Source organism: Canis lupus, chromosome 28 (assembly GCF_048164855.1).
Source record: "Canis lupus baileyi chromosome 28, mCanLup2.hap1, whole genome shotgun sequence".
Classification (NCBI taxonomy): domain Eukaryota; kingdom Metazoa; phylum Chordata; class Mammalia; order Carnivora; family Canidae; genus Canis; species Canis lupus.
Window position 1 is genome coordinate 28961935 of NC_132865.1, and position 16733 is coordinate 28978667.

General features: G+C 37.8%; 1 protein-coding gene and 1 long non-coding RNA gene across 4 annotated transcripts in view; one reads left to right on the forward strand and one right to left on the reverse strand.

Moving 5' to 3' along the window:
* Positions 1-16733, reverse strand: part of NKAIN3 (sodium/potassium transporting ATPase interacting 3) — a 619999-nt gene that overhangs the window by 150980 nt on the left and 452286 nt on the right. For all 3 annotated transcript variants that reach the window (XR_012020159.1, XM_072804505.1, XM_072804504.1), the window contains exon 4: positions 5926-6123. Coding sequence is in view for 2 of the 3 variants with exons in the window: in XM_072804505.1 (XP_072660606.1) it covers positions 5926-6123 (198 nt within the window). In the remaining variant the exon portion in view is untranslated. The remainder of the gene's footprint in view (positions 1-5925; positions 6124-16733) is intronic.
* Positions 9371-14851, forward strand: LOC140619996 (uncharacterized). The gene is made up of 3 exons (XR_012019752.1): positions 9371-9906; positions 11964-12113; positions 14634-14851. It is a non-coding gene; the product is annotated as an uncharacterized lncRNA (long non-coding RNA).

Genomic DNA, 16733 nt, shown 5'->3' on the forward strand with positions numbered 1-16733 from the left:
AAAGGAAACACTGCATTCTGGGTTGTAGTATTTAATTTCATATATATGTTTCTTGTTTAAATCTGTGGTGTTAAATTTCCAGAATGGAAATCTGATTTTGAAAATATGTACAGTATAGTGCTTGGAATTTAACTGGACATAATTTTACATTTTCACCAGAAACTGTTTTGATGTTCTCCTTAACGGGAGCAAAGTAACTAGACTAGTGGAGGCCTGCTCAAATACAAAACACACAGATTTGGAAGAACAAATTCACAGGGAGAGTTATGGTCTTGGAGCAGACTGACTTTCCTTTTCTGTGCACCTGGGTATTCTCTCACCAATCCAAACAAATAGCATCTGAATCAGAAATAATTTGGAAGCATGTTGTTTGGATAGGTTTTCTTTACCAAATGGTATGAAACAAAATTAAGACGTAGCCTCAGTAAATTATATTCAATGTTTATACATTATGCACTGTGTTTTATAAAACTAAAATCTAGAAAATTTATATAATTTACTCAACAACTCTGAATGAGTGGCCACTCTGAGTTAGGTATAGCTGTAGACATTAGGGATACTGGGTAAATAAGGAGTCAAAGCCACAGCATTTGGGAGCTTGCTACTGGCCTTTAACTTACTACTTCAATCATGGTTTCACTATGATAAATAATTCTGAAATTTTTCACGAAAATAGGAATTTATTCGGTCAGCCAAATGCTCTCAAGCAGCATGGGTAGGGAAGGACTTTAGGAAACCAGAATGAGGAAAATAAATACATGTTAAATAAATGTTCACTCCTCAGAATAAAAATTTATGATTGAGTGTCCTATGAAGATCATAGAAATGACATTTTTCATGCAGGAAATGGGTGTCAGGTGTGGGATTAAAGACCTAGGAGTTCAGTAGATACAGTCTATCAGGATGGAGCCTTTGGCTTTTGAACAAGGACCAGCTTGCATAGGAAAGGGAAAGGTATGGAGCAATTGTAGTAGGAACTCAGTAATAGCAATACAAAGCTAATATTTACTGAGTGCCTCTGTGTTATGCACTGTGCTGAACATTTTGCATACATGCCCTTCGTTCCCCAGATGAAGTTCAAGTTCATCCTGCCTCTTGCATTTTGTCAGTGCACATTCCTGCCATTTTTGGTCAAGTGGATTCTTCCTTTTGTATTTACCACGTCAGACTTTGAATCTCTTGTTTCTTGGCCATTTGTTCATTCACCAAGTATTCACGTGCCATCACTCAGCTACTCACTGGTACTACAGAAATGAACAAGTGGAAAAGGGCACAATTCTAGTCTTCAAGGGGCTTTCATTCTGGTAGACAGACCAGAGACTCAGTGATTATAAAACTTCTCTCATGATAGGCCATCTACTACACTTGGAGGTGAGTGAGCAGGGCAGGTTTGGGAAATGTTCTTACTGGTGCATGCACACAATTATTTAGTTTAACGCTATGCATAATAGTTAATAACATATAACTATGATAATTGGTATTCTATTATTCATTATATATTATGTTAGCTATGTGATATTATGTTCTATACATCCAACATCATTATATTCAGATGAGGTTAACAATTTAAATTTTCATCAATGGGGGGGGCATTAAATAAATAACGAACCACTGATGTTCTGATACAGAAATAGCTCCAAAATATATGATAAGTAGAAAAAAGGAAGACATCAGAAGAGTACATGTCATATGCTGTCTTTTGTGGGGGGCAAGGAAGATAATCACATTTTCTTGAATTTCACATAGACACTTTGGAATCATGTGCATAGCATTAAAAAACAAACAAAACGAAAGTGGTTGCCCATTGGGGAGCAGAGATGAGGAAACCAGGCAAAGGGGTGCACAAAAATAAGAGGGAGTACTTTCACTATATACATTTTTATGTTTTTGGACTGAGTGAATGTATTATCTATTTAAAAAATTAACATGTCCTGAAACTTTGGGGGAAAGGGTATCTACTAGTGGACTGTGGCCAGGTGGCTGGAGACCTGAGAGGGAGGAAGGTGGGTGGAGAGGCATTCCAAGCACAGTGTTGCATGCTGGGAGACCTGCCATGCTTGCAAACCTATCATGTTCTGTGAAGATGGCAGGTGGGCTACTTTAGGGGAGTGTTGGGAGATGAGCATGGGAATCCTACAGGGGGGCAGGTCCTGAAGTTCTCATGTAACAAGATATTAATTCAGATTTCATCTTGAAGGTAATGGGAATCTTTGGCTGGTGATCAGAAGAAAAGTGAGTCATCAGATTGGCACTTTGTAATCATTCCCGCCCCCAAGGGAAGCAAGTATCCGTGTGATGGGTGAGGCAGAACTGGGGCCAGGAAGACTATTTAGGAAGTTACTGGCCATCCTTCCAGTAGAAATGATGAGCATATGAACCAAAGTCTGTGCTCACAGAGAGGAGGGACTAACAGCTTGAACCATAGCTAGCACACTTGACTTGTCATCTCCTCCATGGATTTGATTTTGTTTCTTTCCTAATATTGTCCAGTTTTCCTTTGGATTCTATGTTAAAATTTAACTTGGTGGGGTTAAAAATTTGCAGGAGCCCCAAAGCTACAAGCTTCAGTGAGATCTGGGTGATAGGAACCTCTTCTCTGACTTCCACTTTCTCTCTTCTGCTCATCCTGGGTGCCTGGGAGGGAAGCCCAAGGCAGGGTGCTGCTCTGCAGAGACAGCGGCACTGGCCCAGGGTGGAGGCCAGAGCTCCCGTGCTGGGGCCAGTTGAGCTGGGCACGTGGTCCCACAGGGGATGCCAGGCCATTGCCTTCTTTCCAAATTCTGCTATTTTTTGTTGGTTTGTTTTTGTCAAGCTTGTACATAGTCCCTGTAGATGGTTATGACTGGGATTTCATTTTTTTCAGTTCCAAGCTCTACTCTCAGGTGGGACAATTGTACAGGCAAGATTCGTCAGCAGAGCAGAGCTGTATCATGAGCATATCATTCAAATACTTCCCTCTCACTTGCCAGAGAGCTGCTGCCTTTGAACCCTGAGACAGCTCTCCATAATCCTGCCCACCTCCATTGGCCTCTCCCTGCATCTTTCTAGATCTCTCTGTGCCTCTAATGCCATCTCAAAGCCCTTTATCTGTTTGCAAAGTTGGTGCCCATGCAGCATAGGCTGCAACCATCACCCCCCTTTTCAGGAATAAGACAGACATCTCAGCACATGTTAGGCAACTGCTACAGCAAGTATTCCCATGTCATCACATTAAAAATTGCAATTCAAATAATTATAAACATATTTTTAAGAAATAAGTGGAAAATACAAAAAGCCCATGTAACCACGCAATAATAAATAATTTGACAATTGTGAAACAATTTCAGAGTATATTCTATTTTAATATAAAAAGATAAAATATTGGAAATCTTGTCTCACAGGTGTATTACCCAAGAAAAGTCAGAGATAAGCAACTAATTCTTTTATTGTTGGAAGGCTGACTGGTACAGTCAGGTCTATATATGCAGGTGGACAGTTTTGAATGTTCCCTAAACAAATATGTTAAGGAATTAATGTATAACTGAGGAGTACTTTGAGGTGGCAAAATATATTTTATTTTATTTAGTATTTCTCCTTAGTGTGTGTTTTTATGTGCCAGTTCAGTCTCTTATCAAATAAATACTGTAACTTTGCCATTCATTTGACATAGCAAAATGACTTTCTGATTCCACACTATTCTGTTGCATTCCAAAAAAATTTAAACATTATGCTATCATTCCACAAAGTGGTTAGCAATTTACTATGAATAATTTTTTAAAAGGAGGGAGATCTGTCCAGATATGAAAGATTCTAGAAAAATGCTTCAGAATCAAAAAAGAATAAAAACCTTTAGAATCTAATATATAATAAAAGAGTACTCATTTACCTTAAAAATAGTGTGAAAATTTTTAAGAAAAAATTTGTCTCCATATTTTTTTAAAACAATGGCTTAAACATATATATTTACCACTGTTTCATATGCAACCACTGGGAAATTAAAGAATGACCAGAAAATAGGAAAAGATGATAAGCATCTATTGACAATTGGCAATATATGAAAACCATGAATAATCAGATTTCCTGTTACATCTCAGAAGGAAAATTCCTAAGTCTCATGGCCCAACTTCTTTCTTTTTTATTTAGTGCAGAATTTGTCTTTCATTGAACTAGAATCCTAAACAATCTTCTCTTTGATTTTTTATTCCAATCTTTATTCCTTCTAGAGAATTATATTTCAAATGCTCTAAAACACTTTTTAAAAACTTGAATATGAAGGTTAAAGAACAATAATCCATACATTATACAAGTGAGGTAAGACTGCTACATGGGCAGCCCCAAATGAGCCATGGCTCCTGATATTGTCACTTTTCCATAACAACCCCCCTACATTCAACTTGGGCTTGGTCATATGGCTTGCTATAGTCAATGGAACAATAATAAGCATTACTCAAGTAGAAGCTGCATAAACACTTACATGTTGGTCTTCTCTTGGAACCTACCTGCCTTGTTATAAGAAAGCCTGTCAAGTTTCTGCAAAAAAACAAGCCATATGGAGGAGAATGGTCCAATAGCTAGCACCAGACATATAAGTGAGGTCTTCTTAGAGATTCTAGTACCAGCAGAGCTCCTGGTTAAAAGGTACATATGAGTGACCTTGGACCATATCACGTGTAGCAGAAGAATACTCAGCTGAACCCTGCTCAAATTCCTGATCCATAGAACTCTAAGCAATACATTTATATTGTTCAAAGTAATTCCATTTTGGAGTGGTGTGTTATGCAGCAGTAGATAATCGATATAGTAAGTGCTAGCAAGGGTTTTTCAACCTTCTTTCTAGAAATAATTCCAAGGTACATTCTTAACTGACACACACTTCTTTTTTTTTTTAAGATTTTATTTATTTATTCATGAGAGACAGAGAGAGAGAGAGAAAGGCAGAGACAGAGGCAGAGGGGGAAGCAGGCTCCATGCAGATAGTCCGACGTGGAACTTGATCCCGGGTCTCCAGGATCATTCCCTGGACTGAAGGCAGCGCTAAACCACTGAGCCACCCAGGCTGCCCCTGACACACACCTCTTATATTTCTGTTGTCTATTTATTTACTATTGAGCCTGTATCTTTTTTTTTTCTGACTCGACCTCTAACCATTTGGACAAAGGACTGAGAGAGATGGTTGGTTTAAATGAAAAGTGTGATTAAAAATGGCTTTATTACATATTGATTCAAATAACATTCCAAGTCCTTGTTGGATCTTAAAGGAACATCATTCTTGATAATGGTATATATCCTAAGTTAATTCCACTTTACGCTGTAATCAAATTGTGGGTGGGACAATCTGGTAGAAAAAAAATGAACAGATTCCTAGCACATGAACCTTATGTGGTCCATTCAAGCCATTTCTTCTCTATGCTCCTTTATATGGAAGTGTGTCTTGACACCAGATTTTAGGCAACACAATGTGGAAAACTCTTTGGTGGGATTTGTCTTTTAAGGATTTATTATTTGAAATATGAGGCTTAGTAGATTGAACAGGCCATTGGGTGTGTTTGCATCCTTCTTTCTCTGGAATTAATGTGCATTAGTAAGAATGCTTTGGAAGTAGAAGCAGAAGTGTAAGTAGAAGAGCCCAAAGTAGAGAATGTACAAGGCTATTTCTGGGGGACAGCGATGCTATTTCATTGAATGGTGTGTATTCTGTATTAAGTTAGAAACTATAATCACTAACTAGTTCTAAAACAAAGTACCTGGATACCAAGAGGAAAAGATGTAGCCTCATTAAGTATAGCTGATATTAGCATACTTGCTACTATTTCCATTGTTTAAAGGATGTTCTCCATGTGCTTATTTAAGGCATAATCTACCAGATGGATGTGGACAAAAGGTTTACTTACAAAATGGCCATAAAGGAGAGTCTTGATTAGGCAACAATACAAATATGCTACTTACAGAGAGTAGTATCTGGACAGCACTGTGAATGACCTCTAGGTACTGGAAGTCAACAAAGCAGCCTGTGACGGAGACATATGTGTAGTCATCCATCATGCCGTGGGCTGACGGAGGCAGCACTCTTCGGACACAACCAGGCCCATGCTCCCGCCACCATGACCGGTGTACAGAAATGTTGAATGTCATCAGATCTGTATCCTAGGTGGGCAGAAGACAAGAGAACACAAGAAGACAAGCCTATCATAGCACATCTTTGATTTTCAACCTTAGGAAGAATTTAGGATGAACAAAATTATTGAAATGATTTAAATTTCAAGTGAAAAATAACAAAAGGCAGAACCACAAATGGCTCTTTATACCTTATATCTAAACTATTGGATTATAATAGTTTAATATAGAGATAAAGTCCTTTGAAGAGTAACAATTTAAGATTAGTGCACATCAAAAATCCAGAGACAAGACCACCTATGTATGTTCATTTTAAAAATTACTTTGTTCATTTTGAAACTTTTTGTCTGCATTTTCCTATTCATCATCGTTGGGATCACCATCACGGTCTAACATATAATGAGTGCTTTTTTGCATGTTAGACATAGTTTTAAGCATTTTTCATATATTATATCCTTTAATGTTCATGCAAGTACTATTACTAACCCAATTTATAATAGGCTGAATAATAGTCCTCCCAAAAGACATTCAGGTCCTACTTCCTGGAATCTGTGAATCTGACCTTCTTTGGATTCTCTGAGTGGGCCCTAAATGCAATCACATGTATCCATATGAAAAGGAGTCATAGGGAGATGAGACACACAAAAAAAGAGGAGAAGGCAATGAGACCATGGAGGCCGAGAGTGGAGTGACGTGGCCAAAAGCCCGGGAAAGTTGGCAGCCATTAGAAGGTGGAAGAGACAAGGAAGGATTCTGTTCTAGAGCTCCAGAGGGAGCATGGCCCTGTCAACACCTTGATTTCAGAGCAGTGAAACAGATTTCAGACTCCTGGCCTCCAGATCTGTGAGAATAAGTTTCTATTAAGACCTCAGGTTTATAGTATCTTGTTATACAGCAGCCATAAGAAACTAACACAGGTAAGGAAATAAAGTCACAGAGAGGTAAAATAAATTGTCCAATTTAATGAATAAATTTTAAAAATTGCTTATTTGGTCCGCCTGGGTGCCTGGGTCCTTTCTCCTCAATTGTTTCCAGAAAATACCACTGACAGCTCCAGCAAAAGAACAAAGAAGGCAATCCTTGATATTTACATATCAAAACAGCTTTCAGGAGTTCTTTTTTTTTTTTTTTTTTTAAGGAGTTCTTAGCAGAAACAACAGCCCAGGTGTTTAATCCTCAAAAGATGTCTTTTAGTAATTTGGGGGGAATGTCAGCCTTGTACAACTAAGATCATACTGTTTTCCCCTTAACAATAGATTGAAAAGCATAAGTGAAGAGCCAGGCTCACAAATAGCCTCACAAAAAAACTAAAAATTGCAGCTGCAGGGTGGAGCCAGAAGGAGGAAATGTGATGATGGAGAGAGGGCAGGAGGGCCCAAGGACTAGGACACTGCACCTGCAGGGAAGCCACAGGAGCAGGGTCAGCCTTTCTGGATTTCCCAGCCACCACCGTGAGCAAGCTCTGGTGTCACTACTGCCAAGGGGTGGTGGTCTTGGCTCAGAAGCCCAGGAGCAGCCTAATACAACACAAATGATGCTCATCCCTACCTCAGTGAGATGAGGACAGTCCCTATCTCAATGGCACAGGGAAATTCTAAGGACCAGAAATTGATTTTTGGAACTGTGAAAACACAGAGGCACCTGGTATGAAATGGAAAGCCCTTCACTTGATGGGATGAGCACTGGGTGTTATACTATGTATTGGCAAATTGCTTTTAAATAAAATATTAAAGGAAAAAGAGATGGAAAGCCCTTCCATATATATGATTGGGGGCTGAAAACAACCAGTGTGAGACCTCTTTGAGTAAGGACAATGGGCAAACTCTCCCCTGTTATTCTCTGCTGTATATGAACATGAACCATGAGGTAAGAAGTGCGTCCAGTTCATCTGAGTAGGCAAAGCCACTCTGCAGTTTTAGGTTCTCCTCAACTCAAGGAATTCAAATTGAGACAGGGCAGCCCTGCCCATGAAATCCAGCATTTCTCAATAGTGGAAACTATACCTCTTGAGTAGCTTATCTGGTAGCAATGAGGAAGCAGGATGTTCACCAAAGGAGGGACTCCACTGGGAGATTGTTGAAGACCAAACCAGTCTGTGGCAAGGTGGGTCCCAGCACTGAACTTTCCCCTCCCCCTTGTAAGATGCTAAAAATCATGTGTGTGTGTGGGGGGTTAACATGCTTATTAGACATATGATGAGTGAAGAAGCATGAGATCATGGCACATGCAAGTGTGCAGGTGCCAAGAAATTCCCATCTCTACATGCCTGAATGTCAGTCTTTTCCTGTCTCAGCTCCTTAAAAAAATTTTCCTGGCCTTTGTTCTGAAACCCAGTCTGAAGGACACTTTCCTTTCTGCTGTCTCCCTTGGGCTGGGGTATAAGCCCCAATATAAAGCCTTGCTTGGAACTTCCTGCTTGGCCTCCCGTCAATTTCTATTACTTGGAGAGCCCAAGGATCCTGGTTGGTAACAAAACTACTATTGTAAGTATACCTCAGATTATCTCGCTATTAAAACATTTTACAACTTTTTTTTCTTTTTTGGGTTGTTGGTTTGTTACACATATCATTCAGTTACCTTCACAGTTACAGCACTTTATTGATACTAAAGTATTTTACATCTTTTTTTTTTTTTTTTTTTTGTTCTTGGTTTGCCACCTGTATCATTTGCAGTGCCCTCTGAAGGGGAGAATATTATCGAAAAATAATTGCTTTAGCTAGTGAGTTCCGTTTAACACAAGGCAATTTACCTGCAGGCAAACTGCACACTGACTGCTCCCTTTCCTGACCCTCAGATTTAATCTCTTACAGTTAGTCCTGATCACAACCGAAAAACTATTATTTCCTGTTTTAATAGAATTCATTAGGTTCAGGATGAACTAGCATGATCTCAAAAGTCATAGCGATTTCTACTCTTTAAGCATTCTTACCCAGTGGCCTTTTCTGTTGCTGGACTCTAAATTCCTTCCAATATGACTTGGACTAAAATTTATATTACACAAATAAAACAAAAGTAAATTTATGAACTCATGATATTTATTTGTTACACTAATAAAATCCCTCTGCGTAGTTCTCACTTAATTTGTTGGCACTATAATTATTTATAAACTGTACTGTTTTTCACAATGACTGTATTAAAATTTGAATGAGAACATCGGTAATATCAAATTATACTTAAAGTTCAAACTTCCAACTTATAATTGGTATAAAATTGTATTGCAAGTTTGTGTCTGATTTCCATCCCTTTCAATAGCTAGATTTCAAACATTAAAAAAAAAAAAAAAACCCAAAAAACCAAACAAACTTTACCACTCGATAATTCAGTTTCCTGTAGGAGGCACATCAGAGGAAATGCAGCACAGAAAACTGTAACAATGTTTTTTTATAAAAAAAAATAAATACAGATCACTTACTTTGTTGAAGCTTTTTGTTACCACATCAAAGCCTGTAGTTTTGAAATATATGGGTTAATGCTAAACCATAGATCAACAGCGTGATCTTCAAAATAATTTCAAGTACCTCCAATGTCATTTCCCTTTCACCTCTTGGAGTTAGAATATTATGTTATGATTTAAGCACATCATGGTTAAGAAAATTGGCAACGGGGATTTTTGTCATTTTCTTTAGAATTTAAAAGATAAAAAGACTGATATTTGTATTTATGCAAGTGTCAGTGATTACCAAGGGACAGTTTGGAGAACAAAGAAGAAGAAAGCAAGGAGGGAGAGGAAAACATGAAACCAAAGCAGAAGGGTTTGGGAGGCATGAGGACAGCCTGAAAGAGCACGTCAAAGCCAACAGAAGAGAGAATCAGGTAAGGTGGTAATGCCATAGACTCAAAGCCTGGTAATAAAAAAGGACCACTGAATTTGATGACTGGTTGGGCAGGGGGAGTTTATAAAATGCAATAGCAGGATGGAGCACTCGGGTGGCTTAGTCAATTAAGCATCTGCCTTTGGCTCAGGCCATCATCTCAGGGTCCGGTGGGCTCCTTACTCTGCAGGGAGCCTGCTTCTCCCTCTCCCTCTGCCACTCCCCCTGCTTGTGTTCTCTCTCTCTCTGTCAAATAAATAAATAAATATAATCTTTTTAAAAATGCAATACCAGCAGAGTATTGTGAGTGAAAAACTGGATTACAAGGAATGGACGAGACTGAAAAGAGAGACTTTGGTGTCCTTCTTCATGAAATTTGAAAGTCAAGGTAGTGAGAACACAGGGTGGTAGCTTCAAGGATGAGCAAGGAGAACATTAGCGCATGGAGATCCACACATTAGCTCTATCTGCTCACACTCACAACATTATGACTTAAAAGAAAATTATTTCAGAATACCTGCTTTCCCCAGGTATCTATTTAAGCAAGTATTAAATGTTTAAAAGTTCTTTGATATCTCTAGTGTAAATTCCAAACTTGTTCCTGTTTTCTTCAAATACTTGAATTAAACAAAAAAGGAATTTCCAAAATTCTTTGAAATATTCTTTTTTAAAAAATTTTATTTATTTATTCATGAGAGAGAGAGAGGCAGAGACACAGGCAGAGGGAGAAGCAGGCTCCATACAAGAAGCCTGACGTGGGACTCGATCCCGGGTCTCCAGGATCACACCCCGGGCTGAAGGCATGCTACACTGCTGAGCCACCAGGGCTGCCCTCTTTGAAATATTCTGAACCGAGTAGGTGGACATGCCTGCCTACATCCCATTCACTGTAAGTATACCCACAGTACTCGAGTCAACTCAATATTCACTTCTTTTATAGTATACCCCAATATAATTTCTGATTAATCAAGGAGTTAGTGTCTGTCTTATTCTTATATGTACTTTCACTCATCTGCTTTTCTTGGTATGTCTGATTAAACTATAGCTAATCCTCTCTACTTCTAGAAATGGATTCTCAACTGCTAATAATATTCTTTTTTTTTTTCCTGTTTCCTTAGTTGTGACTCAAAGTCATTGAATCTACTTTTATATGGTTATCCACTTTCTTTGTCTTTTTACTATGTCTTATCATAAGCCAGCCCATCTGGAAGTGGACATTTATTTAACAAAATAGATTTTGCTCAATTTTAAAGAGTTAGCATTGGGCTTATATTTATATGATACAATTCATGTCAGTTGAAACTTCTTTTGAAATATTTGTTCATCTCAGAATATGAATTAGACAAGTTAAAACAACTTTCTCACATTTCTAGTTATTATTTTTTCCATCAAAGCACTAAACATTTCAGAGGGTACTGTAGGTCCATAGAATAAAGGGTAAACACAGTGCTTGGCAGTGAGATATAAGTGTTTGGAGCACATAATACAAAGATTTGGAACCAGTTCAAATATATCAACAATTATATGTTGTTGTCCTTAAAGATAGGTTTAAGAGATATTCATTCAAACTTCCATCAAGAAGCATCTGCCATTTGTTGGTGCTTTCTTAAAGAATCCTTAGTACAAGCCATGGATGAGTCATAATCACTTAGGTTTGTGCCACTGGTTCTGAATGTAAAGAGCAGTCTGCACCTATAAATACAGAGAACAAAGTGATGGTTGGCAGAGAGTGGTGATGAGGGGAGGGCAAAATGAATAAAAAAGAGTGGGAGGTACAGGCTTCCAGTTATGAAATGAGTAAGTCACAGGAATAAAAGGCACCGCATAAGGAATATAATCAATGATATTGCAGTAGTGTTGTATGATGACAACTGCTAGTTACACTTGGGAGCACAACATAATGCATAAATTTGTTCAATCACCATGTTGTACACCTGAAACTAATGTAACATTGTGTATCAACTGCACTCAAATTAAAAAAACTAAAAGAAAAGAGGAGTCTGTAGAATAAGTGGCTACTGATCATTCTGACTTCCTGTTTCCCATCTCTACATCTAGGTATTCCTGGGATTTTTCAATTCTGTACCATTGGTCATAGGCCAAAGGCAGAACTAAAAGTAATCAAGCCTCTTGTTTTCATTCTGGGGCTTCATTCTCTGGATTGAACAGCTACAGGAAGCAAGGAAGTCTCATCTGTCCATTCAGCAGGTATTTACAGAGTTTCTAATATGAGCTATGCATAAGGATGTAATATTGAATATATTGTAATATTGAATATTGAATATTGAATATTGAATATTGTAATATTGAATATATATATATATATATATCTTATCCCTGCCCTCATGGAACATATATTCTGGTGGATAGGATAGGTAATTAAGTAAACAAAGAAGTAGGCAAAAATAAGTATACATTGTAAAAACTAATATAAAGGAGATTATGTGCTGGAGAGTGGCTTGGATGTGGAAAGAAGTTACTGTATGCAAGGTGGCCAGAGAAAGCTTCTCCCACAGTGGATATTTGGGCTAAGATCTGTTAGATGAGAAAGAAGTAGACATGTGAAGATCTGGAGAAAGTGTTGCATGCTGATAGAACTGCAAGTGCAAAGATCGCATGATGGCAAAATGATTTCAAACTCCAGGTGCTGACTGAAGGATCTGACAGCTAGAGGGAAGCTGACGTGAGGGTAAAAGTGGTATGTAGAATGTATGCGTGTGTGAGTGTGATCTCTGTCCACTGAAATGGCCTAGAAGCAATGTCACTCCAGTAGCAACAAACACTGCTGGTTCACACTCCCCAGTAATAAGAACAAAGGTTATTCCTTGAAGAAATGCTAAATCCAGTGTTGGTGCAAGGAGGGAACAAGGAGACTGTGAAATGTATTTTGTGCTAGAAAGTAAGACAATTTTCAAAAATTAGTAAGTCATGTCAAAAGGATGTAGGAACCAATATGAAGGGTCTGTCTGGCTGAAGTTGTAATAATTTGAGCACTAGAAAGAATCATAATTGAGGCCGACCAAACACACTGAATCACTGAAAATCTGTGACTCCACAATGATCAAAAAGGAAAGGCAGAAAAACTCATTGTTAGTATTTAAAGCACCTACTATACAAGACCTCTGTGCTTTCTGCTCAATTTTGCTGTTAACTGCTCTGAAGAAAGTTTGTTAATTAAAAAAGATAACCACACTTGAAAAATGAGTAATTAAAGAGAAAGAATTAAGCATTTATTTTGCCTTTTTCCAGTAGGAATTCTATATCAAGTTAACCAAGTTTGTAAACTGAAGCTCTACATTACTGAAGAGTGTCAGGCAATAAAGATAGAAGAAACAAAACAGCTTTAAATTTTTTCCCCTAATTTTAACAGAATTGTTTGATGCTTATAAGGATTAGCAATTGGTTATTAAAAAAATTAGGTAAACAACAACAACAAAATTAGGTAAACAGTTAATCCATGTAGTGCCAAAGAACATATATAAATTTCATTTGAGTGTCAAAAATACTTACAGAATAATAATAACAATAAATATATCACATTTTGGAACTTATGAAATGTACATAAAATGATATTCAGGGAAAAATTTATAGCATTAAATATTTATAGTAGAAAAAGAAGAAAGGCTGAAAATAAATGACCTAAGTGTCCAGTTTAAAAGTTTGAAAAGAATAACAAGTTAAAGCTAAAAATGTTGGAAGAAAAGATGAATAGATACATATTTAATTAACAAACATTTGTTATATGCCTAAGCTGTTCTGGGTTCTGGATTAATCCATGAACAAAACAGACAAAAATTCCTGCTCCATTGGAGCTAACATTCTTGTATGGAAGATAGAGGTAAATATAACAAAAAATATAGCACATTTCGTGTTTCAAGATGAGTGGTATTTAAAAAGAATAAAATAAGGATACAGAAATATTTAACAGCAGAAATCAATTAAAAAGAAATCAAAGATCCAACAGAGAGGAATAACAAAGCACAAATTATATTTTTTAAAAGTCTCTAACAAAATTAACAGTATCCTGGTGAAAATGACCAAGCTTAATATGACTTGTCATTGTCCAGGTGTGGCTTGGTGGCCACTCATATGCAGGATAAGCTCCGGTCTTTTATAGAATAGTGTGGAAACATCAAGAAGTTTAAAATGGGAATGCCTCTTGATTCTGTGATTTTACCCCTCTGCCTTTATCTTAGCTCACATATCTACCTGTACATATGAGTGTTCTTAGCAGCATTGGTTGCAACAGTAAAACGTTGAGAACAACTTAAATGTCTATCAGAAATTAATAAAGTAATATTCATGCAATCACATGCTTTGTGAAGTAGAAATAAACTAAGTAAGCTTATGTATATTAAAAGTGATGGATCTCCTGAACCTAGTGTTCACAAAAAGAATCAAGTTGTGGACAAAATAGTGTATGACCTCAGTTATATACAGTTTAAAAAGTCACACAATAACACTATGTATTCTTTTAGGAATGTATATATACATGTATAGTAATACTTTAAATAAACATATAAATATAACAAATGCAGAATATAGAGTGAAAAAGGAATCAGGGAACAGTAAACGAAGGGTTTAACTGTGTTGAAAAAGTTTTGTCTTTATTTCATTGGTGATAACATGAGTATTTGGTCATTTTGATTATGTCATTACACTTTATTAAGTATTACATACTGCTTGAAGATACAAATTTTAACAATATTCTATTTCTCTCCATTCCAGTTGCCGCTTTCCTAGACTGGCCAACCACTGTTTTTTTGGGACAACTGCAATGACCTCTAAATACACCTCCTGGCATCTCTTGTTCTCCTCAAATTTATTTTTATTTTCTTTATTATAGCCAGAACAGTATTTTTTAGACCCAAATGTGTCACTAGTTGCTTAAAACACCTCAAGGGTTTCCCACTTCCCAAAGATAAAAGATTAACTTCTTGGGACAACTTGAGAGGTCATTTTTAAAAAAATTCCATTTATTTATCTGTGAGAGATACTGCAAGAGCGGCAGAGAAGCAGGTTCCCTGTGGGGACCCTAATGCAGGACTCAATCCCAGGACTCCTGGATCATGACTTGAGCTGAAGACAGACGCTCAACCACTGAACCACCCAGGTGCCCCATTTGACAGGTCTTTATCTCCCCTGCCTCTAATCATTTCTGCAGATTCCTTGTCCTTCCCTTCACAATCGTGCTCTAGCCTTACTGACCTGCTTCCCATTCCCCTTGAACTGTTCTGTCTAACGTGGTCTCTACACACCCTAATCCCCTTTCATAGAATATCATCTTTCACTCTCCCCCTCCATCTGCTTTCCTGTCACTGAAATCTGCCCTTCCCCAACCTGGGTACCTGGCCAAGTCCCATTTATTTTTAGGTTTCAGCAGAGAAAGTCATCCCTGGCCCCTGGAAAGTCTGGGCCAATATAACTCTTCTATGTGTTCCCAAGTGCCTAGTTCTTCCACCTAATTTTATATCTTTATTTGGGTAATGAAGACTCATTCTTTTGTTATAGTCAATTTTCTGACTCACCTACAAGATGATAAACCCAATATAATCAACACTGTTTTCCCATGCCAACAGCTCAATATATATATTTTTAATCAAAAGACTGAACAAATCTAATTACTAGGTGCTTGAGTCACAATTTCAGCTGAGAATTGAGAAAACTTTAAAAAACCAGAAAGCAACCACATATCCATCAAAGTGTCTCTTATGTTGCTTAGTGGGAGTGTGTATTTGTGCAGCTACTTTGGATAGAGTCTTGTATCCCCAGTAAGCTAGATGTGTGTATGCCTTATGATCTACTGTTTCCATTCCTGAATATGTAGCCAGGAGAGATGAATGCATATACCTACCAACAACCCATATGAAAATCTAGGCATCTCTTTGTAGCCAAAGTCTGAAAGCGCCCCAAATATCCATCAGCAATAGAATAGATAAAGAAACGTGGTATGTTCATACAATGGAAGCCACACAACAACAAAAACAAATGAACTGCTGATACTCACAAGGACATAATTTAATCTCACCGACATGATGTCAACTGAAGGAGATCAGGCTCTCAATAGAGCATATATTTCATGATTCCATGTCTGTGGAGTCCTAAGAACGGCAGGACTCAGCTATGTGATGGAGGTTGGGATGGTGAACATGGGTAGAATGGCAGGGGAGAGGGATCGTCTCTATAGTCAGCAATTACAAAGTGTTGGAAAACCACAGAGTTTCTTCTAAAGCTTCATAACCTTTTTTTTCTATACAAGAAAGTTGGAGTTGCAGGATTTTTCAAATTCATACTTCCCTGTTTCATTCATTTTAGAATTGACATAACTTCTAGAAATGCATTTTTAAAAAAAGATTTATTTATTTATTTGAGAGAGAGAGGGAGAGTGTGAGATTGTGTGTGTGCAAGCAGAGGAAGGGGCAGAGGGATAGAATCACAAGCAGACAATGCAGGGTTTGATCTCACAACCCCGTGATCAAGACCTGGGCTGAAATCAAGAATCCGATGCCCATTCAAGTGAGCTACCCAGGTGCCCCTCAAATGCATTTCTTAAGAAAGGTAGTGTACAGATGATCAATAATCTTTCTCATGTGTAATTAAAATAATTGAGACACTGTGCGAAAGTAGGAGGAAAAGAACCATGGCTGCTGGGGCACCTGGGTGGCTCAGTCAGTTAAGCATCTGCCTTCAGCTCAGATCATGATCTCAGGTTCTGGGATCAAGCCCCACATCTGGCTACTTGCTCTCCCTCTCCCTATACACCCCCCTCCACTTGTGTTCTCTGCAGTCTCTTCCTCAAATAAATAAGTAAAATCTTTTTTTAAAAAA